The sequence below is a fragment of the Thrips palmi genome, unplaced genomic scaffold (genome assembly GCF_012932325.1).
Source record: "Thrips palmi isolate BJ-2018 unplaced genomic scaffold, TpBJ-2018v1 HiC_scaffold_11, whole genome shotgun sequence".
In the NCBI taxonomy this organism is placed as follows: Eukaryota; Metazoa; Arthropoda; class Insecta; order Thysanoptera; family Thripidae; genus Thrips; species Thrips palmi.
The window spans coordinates 4,982,239-5,004,225 of record NW_023144622.1 but is presented as its reverse complement, the minus strand read 5'-3'; the positions used below and the strand labels follow the sequence as shown (position 1 = coordinate 5,004,225).

Here is a 21,987-nt window from a genome sequence, read left to right as displayed (position 1 = left end):
CGCCACTCCCTGCACACGCTCTACTTGCACGGCCGACCCGCGCGGTCTGCGTTCCACAGCCACACTGACAGACGGACAGACAGTCGGACAGACCGACGGGCACTCGGACGCAGCCCGGGGCACGCGCCGGAAAGCTTTCTATTCTGGAGCCGACGAAGGGCCCCGGGCCCCAGGACGCCGTGACGAAGTGACTGGCGGTGACGCCGTGCTGACGTGCCCGTCGCCACGGCGTCGCCGCGGCGTCCCTACAGTGCCGACGCCTCGGTCGGCGGGGCGGGGGGCACGCCGCGGTGGCCGCGCGCACGGACCGTGCAGCCCTTACGGGCCGCGGCGGCGAGCCCCACATTGTTCTACAGTGGAGGCGCGCAGCGGAGCCACCCATTCATTTTTACCGATTTTTTGGGGGGCTGTAAAATGCAAGTTTTCGAAAAAAAAATTGTTTTTGTTTTTAATTGACCCCGGCGTTGTTGTTGCTGTTGCAGGCGGCTGTTGCGGCTCCACCACCAAGCGCACCATCGTGGGCGGCTGGGCCTGGGCCTGGTGGCTGGTCACGGACGTGCAGTACCTGTCGCTGGAGGTGATGACGCTCAACCCCATGTGCGAGATGGTGGAGACGGCGCAGGGCGTGCCGCTGACGGTGACGGGCGTGGCGCAGTGCAAGATCATGAAGGCCGACGAGCTGCTGCAGACGGCCAGCGAGCAGTTCCTCGGCAAGTCCGTCAAGGAGATAAAGTCCACCGTGCTGCAGACGCTCGAGGGACACCTCAGGGCCATTCTAGGTGAGGATTTTAGTTTAGGAAGTTCTCTTTTTCTTTTCAGTGTTGCCGTGCTGGTGGATTCAGGCGTTATGTAGGTCAAGGGTGGGTGGGCGCTAGTACCCGCGAGTCCGCGTTCTGATTTCTCGACGCGGTGCACGTCAAGGACGGCTTGCTCAAGGTCCCCGCCTCGCTTCGCTAGTCGGCTTGTCGTCGGCCGCGGTCCCTGCAGCACAGCATGCACTCAGTGCCGACCCGTCCCCGTCATCGGCAGCGCTGTCAGTCACAAGTCCATCGGACCGGTTATCGACGCCGGTACCCTCGGCGACGAGGGACTCTCGCGGGGTATCGCCGCGGCTATACGCTCCGCGGCGGTCTCTGCGGCGCGGGGTAGCGCTGGTCAGTTAGCGACCACGTGGTGGGCACGGAGCCCCGGAAGGCGGCGGCCGACGGGTAATGGTCGACGTGCATGCCCTGCCCGAGGCGGCGGGCGCGACGTCGCCGACGTCGAGGAAGTACCGCGCCTGGAGGCCAGACGGACCACGCCCCCTCTATCGCAGCGAGCGACGGGATACCCATAATAATTGCAAGTTCGGTTAGCTACTCTGGCGTGGCGTGGCGGGGCGGGGCGGTCGTCCAGGAAGGGGAAGACCCCGCTGTGTGGCCAGTGCTTTGAATCGGTAATTCAAAAGACGAAGAATTGAGAGAAAAATTGGGTGCAGGCCGCTCTGTTTGCCTGACAAATCCCTATGACAGTTCAATCCGGGAAAAAAATTGGGACAAAAATAGAGATCCTTTTCGTTTCCGCTTCCTCCTGTACGAAATAGACCACGGCGTGAAAATGCGCGTGGTTTTCCGCACTCGGTTCGGCTCGGCGAGGGCTATCGGTGACAGTGACAGGTGCCCGATGGCCGATGCCATGCCGATGGCGGTGTCCTTGGGGCTTGACCGCGCCGGGCCGCGCCGACCCAGGGAACCAAGGCGCCACGCGTCCACGTCCACTTGGAGTCCACGACTCGATGTCAGCTGACAGCCTGGCCGGCCGGGCCAGCTGGAGCCGTTTAGTGTAACGACGGGCTCGCGTGCCTGGGCCAGGCCTGAGCCTCGCCCCGCGCAGTGCAGTGGCGTTGCTGCTCGATGACCACATTGATTCGGCGACCTGCTCGTACTTCGTCCTCCCACGGACTGTACCTCGTACTCCTTTCTTCCGCGGACTGTACCCCGTGTCGATCGCTCCCCCGGATCGTCCCGCTCTTCCAAATTGCGCCCCGTGATTGCTGCTTCTTGCACGCGCGTGCGGCACGCCATCGCTCTGTCTCTCTCGCACCCTTGCGGGACGCCCCGCGAGTGCGAGAGAGACAGAGAGTTCGGGATCGGACTGCTGGCGTAGCGATTTGCGCGGTCGGGTTGGGATGGGATGGGATGGGTGACCGCTGCTGGGTGACCAGTGTGTCCGCGGAACCCCGGGCACGTCTTAGCCAGCCAGCCCATCTCCCTCTAATGGGCCTCGAATGGAGCTCACGAGGGTTGGCTTGCCCTTCGCACAAATCGCGTTCGGGATTTTGACCGCCTCCCACCGTTCTTCTGGCCCACTGTGCTAAGGTGCGCCAATCCTCGCGCATTCATCGTGCGGGAGCAAGTCGATGGTGAACTGGAAATAGCCGGTGCCTCGCGGGCTGTGAGGGCGGCCGGGGGCAGCCGGGGCCTGATAAGCTTTCGTCGTTGACCTAGGTCTGTCTCTTTCTCCTGACCCTGAAAATGGCAAAGGTTGCCGTGGAATCGGAGGCGGCACGCGGCCGTAAAACAAAAACAGTTTGTTTCTTTTCTGGTTGTGGGCTGGCTTCAAATATATGGCAAGCATAATATAGGAAAGTTCCCGTACGTCTTTAGCTGGTTTTGCCCCCAAGAGTGTCGAACTCTGGCTTTTGGTCTGGGTTGGGTTCGTCAAACCAAAGGCGATCCAAAGCCAAAGGGGGATCCAGGGCAACTAGCCCCAGCAATGATTTTTGTCTAGTGACTGGCTGGGCGCGGCGCAGTGCCCCGTGGACTTTGACATTCGACACGGCACCATATTGGCGCCGTACACTGTTAATTAGTAACGTGGCTGTCTCCCGGACCGTCCCGGACCGGACCGCCACCGTCGGCACGCGAGACTGCATTGCCTTATTTATGATGAGTTGTGGCGTCGTGGTTGCCACGCGACTCGCCCGGTCGGCTCGGCTCGGCTCGGCTCGGCTCGATGTCAAGTTTAAGGTCCTGCAGGCGGCCGCGCTAGGTCAAGGGCAGTGTCCGCGGTGTCCGTGTGTCCGTTCGAGGGCGTCGGTTCAAAGTCAGTCACTGCACCCGGACCTCCTCTGCGCTTCCAATTTTTTTCGCGCCCAGGGTTTCTCTGCTCCAGTTCCTGTTCCAGGACAAACAATCCTGCTGGCTGACTGTTGCAAAAAAAAATCGCGGCGTAAATATAGTTAGGAAAATTTTCCTTACATCTATGTACTTTGTTACACGAAAAAAAAGTTGCATCACAGTGGCGCGAACGCAGCATCCGTTGCACGGCCGGCTTTGCGTCAGCGCTTGCGGCATCGGGGTGCTCTCCCCGAGTGGTGACGTCACCGACGCCGCTATCGGGACAAAATTGTGGTGACCTGATTATGTGGGAAAGGGGGCCGGGGTTTCTGGTGACGACCGCCTTTGCCTAGTTGATTGGCCTTCGGGCATTCGCCGATCGAGGTTCGGAAACTGGGCTGTCGTTAAGTTTCCCCCAAGAGACGAGATGAAAGTTTTTCTAGTGACCACTTAGACCTAATGAAAACGCGGCAAAACGTCCTTGGGTGGTTTTTAGTCGTCCGATTTGTGTGGGGTAATTTTAAAGACATTCCGATGATTAGGTCAAGGGAGCGCACTAAGGAATAAGCGACGATGACCAAAACGTGTGCGCGTGTGTGCGTGGGTTCATCGCCACGGCAAGCTGGACGATATGCCATTGCCCGCAGGCGGGCTGAGTTATCAGTCGGGAACGAAGCCGAGGCTCATTGACACAGTATCGTCATCGGAGCCGCTGCCAAAGCGTTTTCGTTTTACAAAGACATGGGCAAAAAGGCACCCCAAATTCTTTGCTTATTTTTCGGCTTGTACCGTCAAATCCTAGCGAATTAGTCTAAGACTTGATGCTTATCTTTTCACGCGGAAGAGTCGCCGAGCACCTGGACTGTCCTGAACTTATCTCGAGAGGACCTCACACCCGCACACAAAAAAGAACCAGCACACTACACTGTCATACACACACTCAGGCCCATTCATTTTTTTCACCTTGCTTGACCGCGGTGCCATGAAATGACTGTCGCCTGGCTGCCCCCCCTCTTTCGGCCACTCTGTCTGTACCTCCATGAAGAGGCCCATGAATTACGACGGACAACGTTTCGCGAGCCGAGCGGGGCCGAGCCGAGTCCGGGCAGACACCGCGACGACCAATCAGCGACGGCGCGCCACTGGTTACTCGGTTTGAAAGGAGGTGCGAGAGAGACGGAGTGAGGCGCCCTGGGACGGGCAGCCTGGTACGAGCCGCCGCGCGCCGCGGGACCGCGCCAGTCGACCGCCAGACTTCGAGACGCGCGCGCGTTTGTGTGTGTGTTGCCACTCCACGACTCGACCCGCGTGTGTCTGTGTGTGTGTGTGTGGTTCAGTTGGCCGTCACAGGTTGGCATGTTGCGTCAGAAATGGTCTTAAAGTCATTTCAGCGCGATTTATTTACTGGCGTGTGCTCTGGCTCGAGGCTCTCCCGTTTTGTGACAGTGTAGCGCTGTGCGGTTTGATCCGGTTCCTCTATTGGCTCAGGTGTTGGAAGTAGCGGTCAGGTGTGAGATTAGTATCGTCTAGAAAGAGAGTGGGGAAAGACTTGGTAATGTTTGGTGATTTTGATGTGTGAGGGTCGGATTTTTCTTTCGTTTTAATCTTTTGACGGGGAGTGGTGATTTATTTTGGATTCGTTTTCGTAGACGAGTAGCGATTTCCCGCGTGGCCGCGCCTTCCCTTTCGATTCCCCGGATATCTGGAATGACAGTGAGATAAGCCCTCCCGTGCCGGCTCACGCTCCGGCTGGACCGGACCGGCGGCTCGGCTCGGCCCGGCTCGGCCCGGTTATCCTCGCCCCGACCTGGCTCGATCCGGCTCGGTCGGGCTCGCACCGGATTCGCACTCGGCATGATGATGGGCTCTCTCTCTCTCTCTCTCTCTCTCTCTCTCTCTCTCTCTCTCTCTCTCTCTCTCTCTCTCTCTCTCTCTCCGACTCTTTCCCTCTTTTTCCCCGAACGAGGAAGTCGCTCTGGCACTTTTGCAAGGACGCGGGCAAGGACGTCGTCCGGGTGCACGCCCTGCTTGGCCTGCTCGGCGTGCTGGTGCTTCCGCGGGGCGGCGAGGCGAGGCGAGGGTGGCCGTCGTAAAGGTGACAGGCACCGCTAGCCGCGGCCGTTGTCCGGGGCTCCCCGACGAGACACACCTCCAGGACGGACTCGGTGGCCTTGGCCGTGGACGCGACGCTCTCTCCTGCCTCCTTTATCGTTGGCTCTAGCTTCATTCTGTTCCCACTTTCCTCTTCCTGCTGCCCCTGCGAAGTAGGCACCGCGCGTTGAGGTCCCGGGCCTGCCGGCTGAGCTCTAAGAGTCGTCTCCCTCGCACCCGTACGGGACGCCCCGTGAGTGCGAGAGAGACAGCGCGGCGTCGCTAGCCCGTAATGGTAATGGCAATGCAGGGCGGGCCAGCCCGCAGCACGTGGCTGTGTTGCGGGGCGGCCCAGCCCGAGGTTCGCAGGCGCTCCGTCGTCCTTCGTGTCGTGGGCGTCCTTCGAGACACGCGGCCCGCTTTAACGATTCCGCTTTTCGCCGGCAAAGTGCCTATTTCTGTCGCGCGGCATCGGCTTTCGAGAGGGTCGAACTGGACGTTCCGACCAGTGGAGTGGGTGGCCGGCCACCGGATGCCTGCCTGCCTGGCTCGCCACGCCGAGTGCGGCTGGCGTCTGCTTATTTGCACGAAAGCAAGAAAAGCACAAACATGGGCACTGGCCCGTGCTCGGACTGCAGTCTGCAGTCGTGGCTGTTTGCCTAGCCACCCAAACAGTCGGAGATATACAGTCGAGGGGGAAAACGCGCACTTCCATTCGCGTTCCTTTGCGTGTCGCGACTGTCTCTGTCTCTCTCGCACCCCTACGGCCCTTCGGGACGCCCCGTGAGTGTGACAGAGACAGAGCGACTGCCCGGGGCACCGCGACTTCGGCAGGGGAACGACACGGCCCTCCCCGCCCACGCGCCTCTTGGAGCGCCCCTCTCGTGTGACGTCACTCGGACGGGGCGGGACTTCCCTCGCGTGTTGTTGTTAGTCTGACCGGCAATGCGTAGCAATGTGCGGTGCGTGTCTGTGACGCGCGGCGGTAGGTTTGAACGGGGAAACACGTGTGAAGCTGTCACAAAGCAAAGAGCCGCGAGCCTCGCTAGCCGCCAACCGTGTTGTTGCAACGCGTGCAGAGCCGCAGCGCCATCCCGAGCAGTGCCTCGTCGCTCTGTCTCTCTCGCACCCCTACGGGACGTCCCGTGAGAGCGAGAGAGACAGAGCGACACGGTTCGGAATGAGCCTGCAGTGCAGAGCAGCGTGCTAACACAAGGCGTGTCTCTGCAGACAGGGCTCCGGCATCACGCAGTCTCCTAGACAGTGTCCCAGACAGGCAGATAGAGAGCAGACCAGTCGCCATGTTGTTCTTGTGCGCTATGCAGGTGTCACTCACCGTAGCCGTCTCTGCAGCAGTCATCAAACGGTATGACACTCGCGGTCGCGGGTTCGAGTCCCCGTGGCGGCGGCCCTTTCGGAGGGCGGATTTTGAAGGTGGCAGTGTGACCGGATGGTAACGCTCGCTTTGTCTTGTCGTGTTGCAGGAACTCTTACAGTCGAAGAGGTGTACAAGGATCGCGACCAGTTCGCAGCACTCGTCCGCGAGGTGGCAGCACCTGATGTGGGGCGCATGGGCATCGAGATCCTGTCCTTCACCATCAAGGATGTCTACGACGACGTGCAGTACCTCGCCTCGCTGGGCAAGGCGCAGACGGCCGCCGTCAAGCGCGACGCCGACGTGGGCGTGGCGCAGGCCAACCGGGACGCCGGCATCAGGGTCAGTCATCAATTTCAATCCGATTCTTTCAATTTCCAGCTTTGACATATTTTCTCAGATTTTTTTGGGGGAATTTTTGTTTTATTGAACTTGTTGAATTTGTGCTCTTAGGAAGCTGAGTGCGAGAAATCTGCCATGGACATCAAGTACAATACCGACACGAAGGTGGAGGACAATTCTCGAATGTACAAACTCCAGAAAGCCCATTTCGACAAGGAAATCAACACTGCGGTAAGTGAAATAAAAAAAAAACAGAAAACCATTTATGTTACTATATTATTGATTAAAACTGACTACATTTTTTTTTGTGGTTTGAAACAGAAAGCGGAGTCCCAACTTGCCTACGAGCTGCAAGCAGCGAAAATTCGACAGAAAATCCGAAACGAGGAAATACAGATTGATGTTGTAGAGCGTCGCAAGCAGATCGAGATTGAGGAGCAGGAAGTTCAACGAAAAGAGCGAGAGCTGAACGCCACTGTGCGGCTGCCTGCTGAGGCAGAGAGTTACCGCCTCCAGACAGTCGCTGAGGGCAAAAGGTAACAAAATTACAACCACTCTGTACTTCTCGTTTGTTTTGTTATTTTCAAGACTTTTCTTCCAACCGCTCACACTGGATGCTTGCTTTGTGTTTCAGAACTCAAACAGTAGAGGTAGCACGTGCTGAGGCTGAAAAAACAAAGAAGATCGGAGCAGCTGAAGCGTACTCAATTGAAGTTGTTGGTAAAGCTGAGGCTGAAAGGATGCGAGCCAAGGCTGCTGTCTACAAGCAATATGGGGACGCTGCCATCATGTCCATTGTTCTAGAGGCGTTACCAAAGGTAAATCAGAAATTCTTGGATTCTACCCACCCCTGATAAGGTTTATTGTTCTAACAATATCTTTCTCTGTTTCTGTTAGATCGCAGCAGAAGTTGCTGCTCCATTGGCGAAGACCGACGAGATTGTTTTATTAGGTGGTAATGACAGCACGACATCCGAAGTCAGTAGGCTCGTTGGACAAATCCCCCCTGCGGTTCATGCTCTGACTGGAGTGGACCTATCCAAGGTACAGAGACTTAATAACGCATATTATGTTTCTTTTTCTGTTTTCTTTCAGTATGAAAATTCATTTTTTTGTTTCCTCTTCCTCATTAGGTTCTGAGCAAGGTTCCTGGAGCAAAATAATTGGCCTGGACTTGGGCCATGTGAAGCCACCACGGTGTCTGCTTGGCTTCTTCCTTTGCCAATTATTGTTTTATCATCTGACCAATTCTACATGCTAACCCTTCTAGAAATGTTTAAGGAAATTGTTATTAGTCTTAAATGATTGGCTTTTTGCAGCCATCTAAATTTACTATTATTGATTGTTAAGTGAAATACTTATGTGGAATGATGAACCACAAGTAGCCATTACTGTTGACAATCCCTTTTTGCAGTGTTGAATTCATTCCTGTTCTAAGGGATCTTGTGAACGCGATAAGCCTTTGGAAACTCTTATTACAGACTTATTAGCAGTCATTTGTTTTAAAGAAGGCTTTATACTATTTTCTTATTTTTCATGTTGTAGGGTTTTGAGTTTGTATCACATTTTATATTTCTCATTTTTCTGGCCAAGAATTATGTAACTTTCTTATCTTGGCTAAATTTATTTTGTGCATCTCCGGATCGACACATGTTACTGTATATGATAAGTTTCTTTCATGTTATGTACCAAATTGACAAGTTCATTGTTCTGAGCTATTTCAACATTTTGAAAACATGTCCATTGTGTCGCAACTATGGCCCTGATATTAGTTCAAATATCTTATATGAGGATAACATCAATATTTTTCTGTCTATATTAATTAAAATAATTAGAGTAGAATTAAAGTGTCCAAGAGTTACCAGATCACATGTTGTATACAGGTTGCCTAGTAATATTTTCAGTTTTTATTTTGTTTTCGTTCAAATTGTAAAAAGCACTTGAAGACTGGTTGTATTGTGTTATTAAGCCCACTAAAATTTATACAAAACACCTCAAGTTTTTGGCTTTATTGATTTGAGGAAGAAATTTTAAATTGGAAATAAACTAGTCACCAGTTTCAGTCTTAGATTGGTTGCCATAAAGGAATTTTGTTTTAAATGTTGTTTATTTTAGTTACTTTGTGAATCACATTTATTTTTGCCTTGGATAGAGAACCAGGGGAAAAAGAATGCTTGATTCAAGTCAATACATGTAAATACCAAAGCTGTATGTGCGATTCATATGTCAGATTTTGTAGGATACTGGTGAGCAGTGAGCATTGTCACACACTATGTTAATTTTTCTAACCCTTTTTTTTAAAGCAAGTTTAAAGCAAGACTATGCATATTCTTTGTAACAATGTGTTGCAATGCAGTAGTAAGTTTAAATTGTATAAAAACTTCTGATTGTTAAAGAAAGAGAAGACACCAAAATTCCCACCCAACAAATTTTGTATTCTATCTGTGATGTTCTTCACTGCCCATGGTCAATATGGCCAGTGCTCACTTGTGTTAGCAGTAGCAAGTTCCCAAGAAACATTTGCATATAACAGCACATATTTATGTAAGGAAAAATGTTTCTGAGGACAAAAAAATTACAAAAACAATCTTTTACTGTGGTCTTGATGTATTTGAGTTGGCTTTGTCTTTGCTTCTTGTGGAATATCTTTAAAATTTTAAAATAAGAGTCCATTTAATAATTACAAAAGCACACATGGGGAAGAGAATCTAGAAAAAATTACATCACTTACACTTACCTTACGTTTAGAGTGGTTCGATTGAAACTGTACAGAAAAGTGCTGAAGTTAGTTATTGAACGGTTCCTAAGCTGACCAATAATTTTTACTAGAAGAAGCGACTATGCCCTGATAACCATTGTATGTTCCCTTAATTTAATAATGTTTCTGAGTGGTTCCATTTCTCTGATAGGTAAGGTACGCTAGTATTGCGAGGCAAAAAGCTGACTTCTTAATGTGCCTAACTTCATGTTATAATGTCACTTCAATATCTGATTGCTTTCTTCATGCCTGCTTACAAATGAACCTTGAAATTTTAATATTAATACTCAAAAAAGATTTACTTTTCTATTGTAGTCAAGAAAGAGCAGATTAAATGAGGAACTGAATTATAGAAACTGTCACTTGAGTATGTTTAGAGTGGACCGGAGTGGTTTTGAATATTACTACAAAACCAACATCAACACTTTGGATCCGGCTCAGCAATAATCTATTTTACTGTACCTGGTATACTGTACATTCTTATTAAAGTCAAAGCCATTCCGGTCTACACAGAGTGGCTCTTTAGTTGCACATTGCCATCCTTGCCTTTATTACCTTGTGTATCTCTTTCCATGTATAAGCAGTATTTTCATTGCATTTTGTCATTTCGTTTTTGTTTAACATTTTTATTAAATCTTGGTTATTTTTTGTCTGCATACAATGGAATCTTATTCATCCTTCAAATTCCCTCCACCACACCATATGCATGAGATGACAAGGTCAAAGAGCCTTCAGAAAAACGAAGTAGAGGCATAAAAGAGAATGTGAGAGAGGGCCAGCTTAAAATTATTTTTGAGGCAGCGGTAACGCTTAAACGGTTTAAACCGTGAGGCGCGAAGGTCGTTCGGTGAACCTGCTTGCAGTATGAGAAATTCTGAGATCAAACTTTGTGGACCTGAAAATTTTTCATAGCAGGGCACGTCGTTGCTTAGCAACCAGCGGCTCAAAAATACACAAACAAATCGAACGAATCGAGGGAAGGATTAACTGGAGTTTGTCACAGAGAGAAATGCTTGACAACCTTTATCACTAACAATGTTCAAACTAAAAATTATTTTGATCGGTCCAAAAAAGGTATTTGAAGTTTTCCCGCCCATTTCTGAATTTTCAGACTTCCCTGCTCATGAAATAATCTAATGTCATTCTATTTGTTAGTGTGGCAAAACAGTCATTGCTAACTTTTTAGCAGATGCAACAGAAAGCAGTGGTGGTGACTATCACCCCACACAAGGGGTGAGGATACTTCAATTTGAAAGTGCAAACCTTCCAGTTAACGGACAGTCAGTGAAAGCAGATGTGGAATTGTGGGACTGCAGTGGAGACCATGCGTATGTTCCTGATTCGTAATGAATTTTACGCTTGGGTTGTTATTGTACAGTATATCACGAGAGATCTCCATTGCCATTCTACACAGGCTTTTCGAATCTTGCTGGCCAGCCTTCCAGCAGGGTGTTCAAGGCGTTGTGATGGTTTATGACCCAAATACATCTGGACACACCAATGAGTTGGAAACACTGTACAGTTATTTTGTTCAGCAAGGAGGACTGAGCAGTAAGAGCTGCCTGATTCTTGCAAATCCAAAGTCATCAATGAGATCGACAGCCGTTCCTCTCAGTAAGTTAATAAAGAATTCTTTGTGCAAGCATGACCTGCACTGAAATTAAATTTCTTTTCAACTCTTTGATTTCTGCTGCTCAGGTGGCACATTCAGTCGTGTTCCTCAAACTACTGCAAATATAGATGAAAATGGCAACAAACTCCGATCTGAGTTCAACTCCTTTATGTCTGGATTGATCAGTCGCATGAGGGATTCTCATGAGCAAGAAGAACTAAGCATAATGAGTAGTTTCCACACATAATGTTAAACCTCAAAAAACATTATAAAAATGTGATTTATAAAAATATATTTTACTGTCTACAATGTAATAGTACTTATTGATGGTTGATAAAAGTGAACCTTTCATTTTTTTCAATTTTGAAAACTTGTTTGAAAAAGCGGAACAAGTGTAGAGCCACCCAACATTGTGCAACTCTTTCCAAAGGTGGTCTGACCATAGACGAATTTACATTGAAGTCGTCAATTGGCATACTGCAGACAGACAGATTTGAACCCGCGACCTCGGTCTTCGATGCAAATTCGTCGAAACTGGAACCACCAGCTGGTGCCCGCCGAGCCGATTCTCTCGCGAGCGGGGTATCGCCGCCGCGGCCGTGCCGTGGCGCCCTCCGGCGAGCAGCCGCCCAACTACCGGAGAGGCAGCCAACTGATTCCGGACGGGGCTTCGTCGCTCTGTCTCTCTCGCACCCTTGCAGTGCGCCCCCTGGGTGCGAGAGGGACAGAGCGCGGACAGTTCTGATCCGCCTGCCGCGGTGCATTTGCTGTTGCTCGGTGCATTAGGGCGGGAAGGGCGGCGCTGCCTAGGGCATGAGGGCATTCTAGGGCCCCGCCAGTGGCGCGCCGTGCCGCGTCCCTCCAGCGCCGTTTGCGGAAGTAGTTCTGCGCGCTGGGATGGGAATGGGCGGGAAGGGAAGGGAGGGCAAAGGCAAGGCGCACTCAAAAAAGAACACCGAAGAAACCGCGGAGGCGGCAGAGCAGGTCTGCAGGTCTGCCCGCGGGGACGCCCAAAACTGCTGAGGCCGGAGTGCTTGGAATCGGTGGCGCGGGACGGGGCTGGCCTCGCCTCCTGGGCCTTCCCTCCAAACTCGGAAGTATCTGCCGAACGAGAAGGGAGACAGAGAAAAGGGGCCGGGGATGTCGAGGGAAGGGAATTTTAAAACGGCGTGGATCGGGTTGCGACCGACGGCAACCCATTCTCGCGGAGTGCGGGTCAAAGCAGTACCTTCAGCACAAGGCGAGTTGAGTCGGTGACTCGGGCGGGATGGGACTCGCGTCTCACACACGAATGCCACACACACACACACACACGTTCGCGCCCAAAGAAAGAACAGCGGAACGGAGAGGAGGGTCGTGAATCTACATTCGTGATTAGGTTACGGTATGTGCACGTGTGTGCGTGAGTGTGCGTGCACTCTGTGTACTCCTCCGTCTCACTCGCACGCGGAGGAAAAGAGAGGCCCCGGAGGGTGGACAGCGGGGCGGCAGGGCGGCGCCGCTAGCGGAGCTCCTCCTGCCCTCCGTCTTGGCCAATCTTCCCTATTTCCGCCAAAGTGAGGCCACGCCGGGGAGGCGCGGGGCGGAGGTGCACCGGGAACCACACGCCAGCACGCACGCCAGCTTTTGACCTCCGCCCCGGCGCCGCCTCTCGGCACAGCTTTTGACCCGCCCTCTTTGACTCAATCTTTGACCCAGCCTCGAGTCAGCAGCCTTCCCCGGCACACACGTGCGTGTGCGTGTGCGTGTTTGTGTGAGTGAGGAGAAGGAGAGGGAGAGGCGCCATCTGAGAAGACCGTGGCATGTGCGGGTAACTGCGTCTGCGTGTACCTCTCTGCCCCTGGGTAATGTCCTGCGCAAGGTAAATGGTCCCTGCGTTTAGGGATTTAATGTAAGGCAAGCACGGTAATCGCGGGGTAATCGCTTTCTTTACTGGGGAGCTAAGTTTTACATGAACCCCCGAGGAGGTACCCAGCGGGACGGTTTGCAAGCGGGGAGCAAGAGTACAGCAGTTGAGTTTGTGTTTCTGCGCCTCGCAGCCTTTTCACCCCGGCGGTGCACTGTTCAATGAGGTTAGGCCCCGCCCCGCCCCCGCGGGCCAGCCCCGCCAGCCTCGCCAGCGCGCCGGGTCGAGCCCCCGAGGTCCCACGGCTCGGCTCTCGACAATCAGCACATGACCACCGTCCCCGAGGACGCCGCCGTCGCCGTCGCCGCCGTCGCAGCCAGGTTTGCCGCTCCGCTCCCCCGGATCCCCTCGGAGGAGCCTCATTTGAGGCGGCGCCGCCAGCCGAGCCAGGCAGCTTCCGAACCGCTCCAAGCAGTGTCTCAGCCAGGACGCCGATCCCAACAGCAGTCTCTCTCTCGCACTCACGGCGCTGCGTTGCGTGAGAGAGAGAGCACCCGTCCACGCTGCGACGCTTCCTCTGGAATAATAGAACTGGCCGGTGCAATCTGCCGGCCAAATCGCATCATAGTATGAGAAACGCGACGAAAGAAACCGAGTTAGTTCGCGTCGCCGCCGCCGTGCGGCGACGCTCGTCCCAGCTCATGTCTCTCATCACCCCGACCGCGCACAGTGGGCCAGAAGACCGGGGGAGGCGGCCAAAACTCAGGACGCGTTTTGAGCTCCAGAGTCGCTAAATGGGACACGAATCGAACGTGTGACCCCACCAATGCATTCCTCGTTCGGAGAGCAATTCATTGATGAGGTCACACGTTCGGTTCGAGCCCCATTTAGAGACTCTGGAGCTCAAAACGCGTCTAGAGTTTTGTCCGCCTCCACCGGTCTTCTGGCCCACTGTACCACGTCGGCGGCGTCAGCCACATTATTAGTGCGGGGAGTGAGTAGATTGAACTGGCAGACCGGATTAGCAGCGGCACAGTCACTCTGTCTCTCTCGCACTCACAGGCAACTCCCAACAGGAGAGAGAGAGAGCAACGAAGTAGAGCAGAATCAGTCTTACTGAGCGATTCCGCCGCGACAGAGGGGCGCTTCTCTAAGACTCCAGCACACTGTCTCTCTCGCACCACCGCGGCTCGCCCCGCGAGTGCGAGTGAGACGGACGGCGACGGCATCTGGAGGAAACACAAAACGGCGCCGCGCCACTGCCTTCCGCAGACCTTTTCCCTCACTGGAAACAATCTGCGCTGTTTTATTTATCACTGCCGGAGCGCGCAGTCCCCTCAAGTAGTGCAGGAGTCTGGAGTCCTGGAGCCTGGGTAAATGGCATCAAGCAACTTTGCCTTATTCATCCCTGTGCCGCGCGGCTCTCTCTCTCTCTCTCTCTCTCTCTCTCTCTCTCTCTCTCTCTCTCTGCGTGTGTGTGCGTGCGCGCGCACTGGATGGCGTCTCGTTTTGCTGTCATAAATCTTTGGAAGGGCGCGCGGCGCGGCCGTGGTGGCGTGGTGGCGGTGCGATGCGCGTTTCGGGTTACAGTGTCTTGCATGGCGAGCCGCGCGGCCTCGGCGGCCTCCACGGCCGTGGCGGAGTCTTCCCCGCCTAGTAGTACTTGCCGCGCGCAAGTTTCGCGCCGCGACCCATAAACGCGCGCCGGGAAGTCCTGGAAGGTCCTGGAAGGTCCTGGAAGGTCCTGGAAGGTCCTGGAAGGTCCTGGAAGGTCCTGGAAGGTCCTGGAAGGTCCTGGAAGTCAAGCAGCCCTCACAGTACGACCAGTGACGCAAAAACTTGCAGTGCCGTTCGGAAAGGCCGATTTTTCCTCCCGAGTCTTCGCAGCGGCCTTTCCGAAACACAGCCGCCGACATGACACGCGAGACGCGCTAACGATGGAGACGGACTGCATCGTTTGGAGTCCAACAAGTTGGTCTGACGGGCGGCGGCTAGGCTCCAGCAGCAGTGTCGCCCGATGTCGCCGTTTTCTCTCGCACCCTCGCGGGACGCCACGGGAGTGCGAGAGAGACAGGACGACGAAAGCATGCTGATCGGAATCAGCCTCGGGGCCACCGAGGTCACGCGGCGAAGAGGCGGGGATGACGCCCCCCAGCTACGGGTGGTGGTGCGGTTCGGCTGGCGGTCGGGCACATTTTTCGTCTGTCTGTCTGTCTGTCTGTCTGTCTGTCTGTCTGTCTGTCTGTCTGTCTGTCATTCAGAAACTGCCAATGAGAAGCGACAAGGACACCTAAACAACGCTGTGGACCGGCAAACAGGAAATCTGCCAGGGCCGCCCGAGTACTCGCGAGTGCCTCAGTGCCTTAGTGCCGTCCCACGTGAGGCGGTAACCCCGGGCGCGGCCTGCACCCTTTCAGCCTGGAGTAATGAGGACGTTGACAGAGTACTGATGGCCGAGATGGAAATGAAGGAGATCTCCCCGGAATTATGAATGAAGTGGAGGGAGGGCGAGAGCGGCGAGAGCGGCGACGTGAGACGCGAGCTGAACGGCCGGGCCGTGCGGTGGCGCTGTCTCTCTCGCACCTCCACGGCACGGCCCACGAGTGCGAGAGAGACAGAGCTACTCGGCAGCTGGCCGAAGCGCCAAGGCGAAGCCGAAGCCCCCCGAAGCTTGGCAAGACGGAGCGCCGCGCGTACGGGCTTGGCGGGGCCCGGCGTTGGCGGTCGCCCTGGCCTGCCTGGTCTGCCGGCTCTCTTGGCCGCCACGCCACGGCCTCCTCGACGGCTTTCTCGGCCTTCTTGCCGGGCTTTGGAGTCGCTCCAGAGTTTGCTTTGCATGTCGCCGAGCCGCCTCGCGCTATCAGTCCTGCAGCAAAAACAAAAAAAAACGCGCGAAAATACAAAACGAACTTTAAATGAAAAATCAAGCGGGCGGGGGATGCAGTAAGCCGACGGAAAACAGTGTCCGCCACACTGCTTATTGGTCTGTTGACTGCGAACAGAGCGGAGGGAAGTGTTGCCGAAGTCAATAGCAGGATGAATTAAAGACGATCCGTGGCTTATCACATTTAGCTTCATGACGATTGATGCCCGAGTTGACTAACTCGAGCGATACAAATAAATATTTAGCGATGTCAAGTACTTTCGGAATGATTAAGTTGCGCCGTTAGCCGCTGCTGTCGTCGCTGCCCGTCTCGTCGCTCTGTCTCTCTCGCACCCGCACGGCGCGCTCCGTGGGCTGCGCTGGGCCGCCGGGAAGCTGGGCAGGCCCGCTCAAGCGGCGTGTTCAGCGGGCTGGCCTACCCTCCGTCCTGACAGGGGCGCTGAAAGCGGATGGTCGCTGGCTGGCTGGCTGGCTGGCTGCTGGCTGGCTGGCTGGCTGGCTGGCTGGCTGGCTGGCTGGCTGGGCTGGCTGCTGGCTGGCCGCTGGCTGTCTGGCTGGCTGGCTGGCTGGCTGGCTGGCTGGCTGGCCGGCTGGCGCGCCCCACCCCTGCCCCGCGTGGTGGTCATCTGTTCCTGCCAAAGCGTCCCCCCTACTTTATTGCTTCGTTTGGGATGCGCCCCTGTCCGCCATCCAGTGCCTCAGGAAGGGCGTCGCTCGGCACGGCACGGCACGGCACGGCGCGGCACGGCGCGGCGCGGCACGGCGCGGCACGGGTGTCGCCTCGCCGCCGCCACCCCACCCACAGCGACGCAGCCACGAGCGTGGAAAATTGTCCCTTTACGCATCTTGGGCACCAAGTACGCCATCGCCGCGGCGTGTGGCCCCACCACGCCCCTCCGCGGACGCCGGCCACCGCCTCGGCGAGCAGCGCCGCGGGCCATTTCCGGCAGTGTGGTTGCACTGGACGCGCGGGTAATCCCACATGAAAGAAGGCCTAACTGCAGTTTAGCGCCGCAGTGGAGGGCGGGCGCCGCTGGCGCTGCTGCTGGCACACTGTGGTGCGGCTGCTGCTTCAGCGGAGTTCCGCACTCGAGGCCCCACTCGTGCTCCTCTCGGCCCGGACTCCAATTAAGCAACAACTCTTGAAGCGACAATTAAAGGCCTTCAAGTCACATCGGCAGGCCGCGGCGGCACCCAGCGCCACACCAGCGCGCCCCGCCCCGCCCCCCGCCCCGCCAGGGCGCCGGAAGACACTCCACTTTTTAAATAAAGTGGTCACGGCACGGAAATAATTGTGTTGTTTGTTGAAACATCCTTGACGCGCGCGGCTTCGGCGTTGTTAGTCCCGGGGATTCCCGCGGATGCCGAGAGTCGTTTTCCTCGCTCTGTCTCTCTCGCGCCCACACGGGACGCCCCGCGAGAGCGGGAGAGACAGAGCGACGCGGAAACGACTCTCGGAATCAGTCCGCAGGTCGCGCATGAAAAATTCAATGAGGCTCGCTACGCCACTGCCTGAGGCAGGCCTGAGGCAGGCCTGAGGTCCTCCAGGGGCGCCAAGGTTCGCGCCAAGGGGCCCCGAGGGCGCGGGGCCGCGGCGGCGGGCCGGCCACCGTCACCTCACTGTGATTTTTCTGCGAATAACCAGGGGCGCCGTAGCGTGCAGAATTACATGCCAGTGTGCCTGTCGGTGCACCCGAGCGTCCCTGGCGGCAAGGCGCAAGGCAAGGCGGGGCAACTCGGGGGCGGGGGTAGCGCCATGCATCACATGTCCCAAACAAGGAAACTAACCTAACTCGTACGACGGCGACGCGCTCGCCTCACAGTGTCGCACCCCGCGCCCTGCCGTGCCGTGTCGAGCAGCGCCGTGTCGCACCTTCTCGCGTCGCTCCATCCATCTTAAGCGGCAGCACCCGCCTTGGCGCGCCTCGGCGGCAGTACACCCTGAGGGAGGCGCCCCCGGCACGCCGTCCTTGTTGCACACACACACACACACACACACACACACACACACACACACACACACACACACACACACGCACGCACGCACGCACACACACACGTAGGAGCAGCTTTTCGACCTTACGCCCTCGGCTTGATGGAACAGCAGAGAAGAAGAAGAATGAAAAGGGACTGGCGGCAAGCGAACCGGCGCGTTTCGGTGACTGCAGTGGTGTGTTCTGAAAAACAAAACCTAATAATTACTACCTTGTGGTTTTTCAAAATAAAAAAGTCACAATAATAAAATACACTTTAAAAAAACGAACTACATAAAAAAATGCCCCCTCTCGGCGCTGCCGCACCGCGCCCCTACCAATGCCACTTTTCAAAAAGATTCTCAGGGCGCGCGAAAAAGTTGTCCGGGCGCTGACAAGCTGAATGGCATACTAATAAGACAGGAGAGACAGAAGCGCGAAGGAAAAATAAAAATATACACACCGCGGCACCGCGCGGCACAGCACGGCGCGGCACGGCACGGCACGGCACGGCGCCCGTCGTTCCGTTTCCTTATTTGGCCCATGAATATTCACCGGGAGAGTGTTCTTTGAAGACGCGGCGGGGAGGGCGGTTCGGCCCCGCGGCCCGGTCGCCGCGGTCAGCCGACTGATCCGAACGGTCGCTCTGTCTCTCTCGCACTCCCGGGCTGTCCCGCAGGGGTGCGAGAGAGACAGAGCGACCGTCCGGGCTGGAGTCCGATGTTGTTCGCGGTGCCTGAATCATGCCTTCGGTTTCGGACAGGCGGCCCCCTTTTTTTCCGCCCTTCTTTTTGACTGTTGCACACGTACGGGGCGTGGAGGGCCTACACTGGAGGGCCCCGCCCCGGTCCGAGGGCGCGGCGAACCACACGAAGGGCCGGCAGGCAGGCCGACGCAGCCCAGCGCAGGCCGGCTCTGTTTTTAGCTGATTGAATTTGGTAGTGGAGCAGGGCGGGCAAGGGCGAGTCCAGTCCAGTGAGGGTCTGACCAGGACGTCTTTATGGGGCGTCTTGGGGGCAGTGCGGGCCGGCCGGGCCGGCCGGGGCCTCCCCGCGGCCCAGCGGTACCCCGGCCGGGCCAGGCCAGGCAAGGCACCACCACCTAGTCCAAGGGCCCAAGGCCGCGCCGCGTGCATCGCCACGCCACGCCACTGCCGCCGCCACCGCGCCAACTCGATCCGAGCCTACTTTGATGTAGCCCCGTAGGTTAGGCTGCGCCGTCTTTGAGCCGCATGCCCGCGCCGCTCCCCAGGGTGATCCCACTCCCTGTCTGTCTGTCTGCCTGTCTGTCTGTCCGCCTCATTTCGCCTGGGCGGCAAATCCGTGTGCCGCGAGGTCGGAGGTAAGCAGCAAAATAAAGGAGAGACGTCGCGACGGGCGGGGCGGGGCGGGGCGGGTCGGGGCGGGGCGGGGCGCAGCATCGTAGAGACGCGTTGGCTTGCTGCAACCCCACCCCGCCCTTTGCCAAGGGCTGCCGCTGGCACGGCCTGCTGTGCTTATTGCTGCCAAATGGCTGGCCAATGGCTGCGCGAGATTGCGCACCCTGTGTATCTCTGTCTCTCTCTTTTGCGCGCGAGCGAGAGAGAGATAGTGTGTGTGTGCCTGTGCGTGTGTGAGTGTGTGTCCTTAGGCCGCGCTGCGCCATGCCGCCTCGCTTCTTTTCACTGACGCTGTTTGCGTTGCAGCAGTGCGACGTTACACGCCGGAAGTGCAAAGGTGCGCGCCACACTGTTAAACGACGCGACGGCGCGTTCCAACTGGCTGACGAAGGGTGGGGCGTGAAGCTGCGCGTGGATTAGTTTTTTGACGCTCTCTTCTTTTTCTCTCCTCCCGTGGCTGTCGAATGCCGCCAGCCACGCCAGCCAGCCTCGCCGTGGAGGAGGCCGGGGCCGTGCCGGGGCCGAGGCCGGGCGCCGGGGCCCCGCGAGGGCGTGATGCCTGCCGGAGTCCCATGCCCTTCCGGGGAGCAGTCGTGCCTTATTGAATCCGGAGGCCCTGCCAGCGTGTCTCTGTGTGCGTGCGCCTGTGTGTGTGTGTGTGTGTGTGTGTGTGCGTGCGTGCCCCACGCCTTGCGTTCCCGCCTCGCGTGACGCGGGGACGTCTTTCCGCGTCGGTTTACTGATTAACCTCATCGCGTCCGCGCCTCGCCATCGGGATCCACGGGCTCTGAAACAAAAAAAAACAAAAAAAAACATACAATCAGCAAAAAAACCTCCACAAAACAACAACAACAACAATCTAGACGGAGCAAAGAGAGAATTATAAAGTGTGGCATGCAAGCTGTCGAGAAGTTCGCGGGTGTATACGCCTCCGTGCAGGTGGACGACCTGAAGGGCCTCGGTGGGGTCACCACCATGCACCGTCTTGTATTGGACGCCTGCCTCTCTCTCTCTCTCTCTCTCTCTCTCTCTCTCTCTCTCTCTCTCTCTCTCTCTCGTTATCACAGCGGAAGTTTTCCGCGGAGGAAGATGGAAGGAGGAGGCGGGGGGATAGCCAAGTGATAACGCTGCAGTGTGTTGCACGCGAGAGGCTGATAGAAAAAGCTATTTTAGAGGGGGAGGGGAGGGGGCCAAGAATGAACGGATGAAGATAGGGGAGCGATTTAATGGAGGGAGAGAGACCGTTACGCTTTCTTCGTCTTTCTCTTTCCTCCTCCTTCTTCTTCTCGCCCTCTCATCCACCGCCACGACTTCTTCATCCTTGTATCCTCCGCGGCTTATCCTCCTTTTCCAAAGTTTCCAAAGAATAATTGAAAATAACACGTGTTGGAAAGTTGCGTTGGAGCAGCTGTTGCCCGCCGGGTGGCGAGGCTGGGCGTGGCTGGGCGAGGCAAGGCAGCCTCTCTGTCGAGCTGCTCGGCTGCTATTGCAGTTGGCGGACTCTACACCGCGAACGTGGCCAGATTAGTCTCCCACACTGCTCCGGCCAAATCGCGCGCCGACAACTCGAGATTCGGTGGAAGTAATTACTGGAGCACCCAGTGCACTTAAGCCGGGCAGGCACCGACTTCCCGAAAATTCCAAACAAAAGTAAGCTGTCCCACAAAAAAAAAATTCAGCATGATGCAAATAAGAAGGGGTCCTAGCTTCCAGTTCCCTCAACATTAAAACCACAAATTAAACCCTATTGGAGTGATATGAGAAAGGTAAGCTCATCTTGAGGGGACTTTACACGCTTTCATTGCACCGCTTTGCAACGACGATATTTACGTGTGGAAAGGGGGGGGGGGCGCCGGCCCCGCCTCGGCGTCGTTTGGCGCGCTGGCCTGAGGGCGCGTTCGGGCCGAGGGGTCTCTCTCTCTCTCTCTCTCTCTCTCTCTCTCTCTCTCTCTCTCTCTCTCTCTCTCTCTCTCTCTCTCTCTCTCTCTCTCTCCCCCGGTGGTCCTCGGTGCGAGAGAGACGGGGCGAGGCTGGCACGCCTCCTCACGGGGCGCTAATGTCTGTCTCGTAAAACACAATGTAATTGGCTGCCATTAGACAGGGTTAGTTCTCCATTGTGGTCGGGAAGGCAGCGGCGCTCGGGGCGGTGAGTGGAAGGTGGCCAGATGACAGAAGCCGCTTGGTTTGATAATTTTGAAGTGTAAAAGTTCCGTGCTGAAACTCTGGAAAAAAGACCCTGTCCATCGCTGCTGAAACTCTGGAAAAAAGACCCTGTCCATCGCTGCCCTCTTGGGCGGCTACTCCTCCAGGTTCCTCACAGTGTGGCTGCCAGACTCTCCTTATTGCTTTGCCTGCGCCGGCATGTGCGCCTCCACCGTGGGACAGTAGACTATCGGTTTTGTGCATACCCCCACCCCAGCGCACCCCGCTCACTCCACCTCGCGGCTCACTCCACCTCTCCACCCCGTGCGGGCTGCGCGGGGCTGCGCCGCATCGGCATCGGACAGCTGTAAACTCACAACAAAGGAAAGCAATCGGGGCCATGCTGTTTTCCATTTGGGCGGTCCAATGGACTGAAAAATTAAAATTACGGCCCGAGTGGGCTTATGTCGTGTATGCTTGACTGGGAG

The 21,987-nt window shown here is 55.8% G+C and overlaps 2 protein-coding genes across 5 annotated transcripts in view; both read left to right on the top strand.

Annotated features, from left to right (window-relative positions):
- The window catches only part of LOC117639427 (flotillin-2), a 100,162-nt gene extending 90,957 nt beyond the window's left edge, over nucleotides 1-9,205 (top strand). The window contains exons 1-8 of one of the 4 annotated variants that reach the window (XM_034375061.1): nucleotides 4,326-4,448; nucleotides 6,420-6,555; nucleotides 6,674-6,906; nucleotides 7,018-7,137; nucleotides 7,228-7,442; nucleotides 7,541-7,724; nucleotides 7,804-7,950; nucleotides 8,040-9,205. In XM_034375061.1, coding sequence (XP_034230952.1) covers nucleotides 6,760-6,906; nucleotides 7,018-7,137; nucleotides 7,228-7,442; nucleotides 7,541-7,724; nucleotides 7,804-7,950; nucleotides 8,040-8,069 — 843 coding nt within the window. In that variant the 5' untranslated portion in view covers nucleotides 4,326-4,448; nucleotides 6,420-6,555; nucleotides 6,674-6,759 and the 3' untranslated portion in view covers nucleotides 8,070-9,205. Of the gene's footprint in view, nucleotides 1-482; nucleotides 780-4,325; nucleotides 4,449-5,288; nucleotides 6,556-6,673; nucleotides 6,907-7,017; nucleotides 7,138-7,227; nucleotides 7,443-7,540; nucleotides 7,725-7,803; nucleotides 7,951-8,039 lie in introns of those variants that run through there. The other 3 variants (XM_034375063.1, XM_034375060.1, XM_034375062.1) reach the window with 3 other exon arrangements.
- A 1,236-nt stretch (nucleotides 9,206-10,441) lies between these two features.
- Nucleotides 10,442-11,585, top strand: LOC117639430 (intraflagellar transport protein 22 homolog). Its single transcript, XM_034375070.1, has 4 exons — nucleotides 10,442-10,738; nucleotides 10,820-10,992; nucleotides 11,079-11,278; nucleotides 11,363-11,585. Exons 1-4 carry the CDS (start codon nucleotides 10,700-10,702, stop codon nucleotides 11,521-11,523), a joined length of 573 nt encoding a protein of 190 aa, XP_034230961.1. The 5' UTR covers nucleotides 10,442-10,699; the 3' UTR covers nucleotides 11,524-11,585.
- Nucleotides 11,586-21,987: the final 10,402 nt, after the last annotated feature.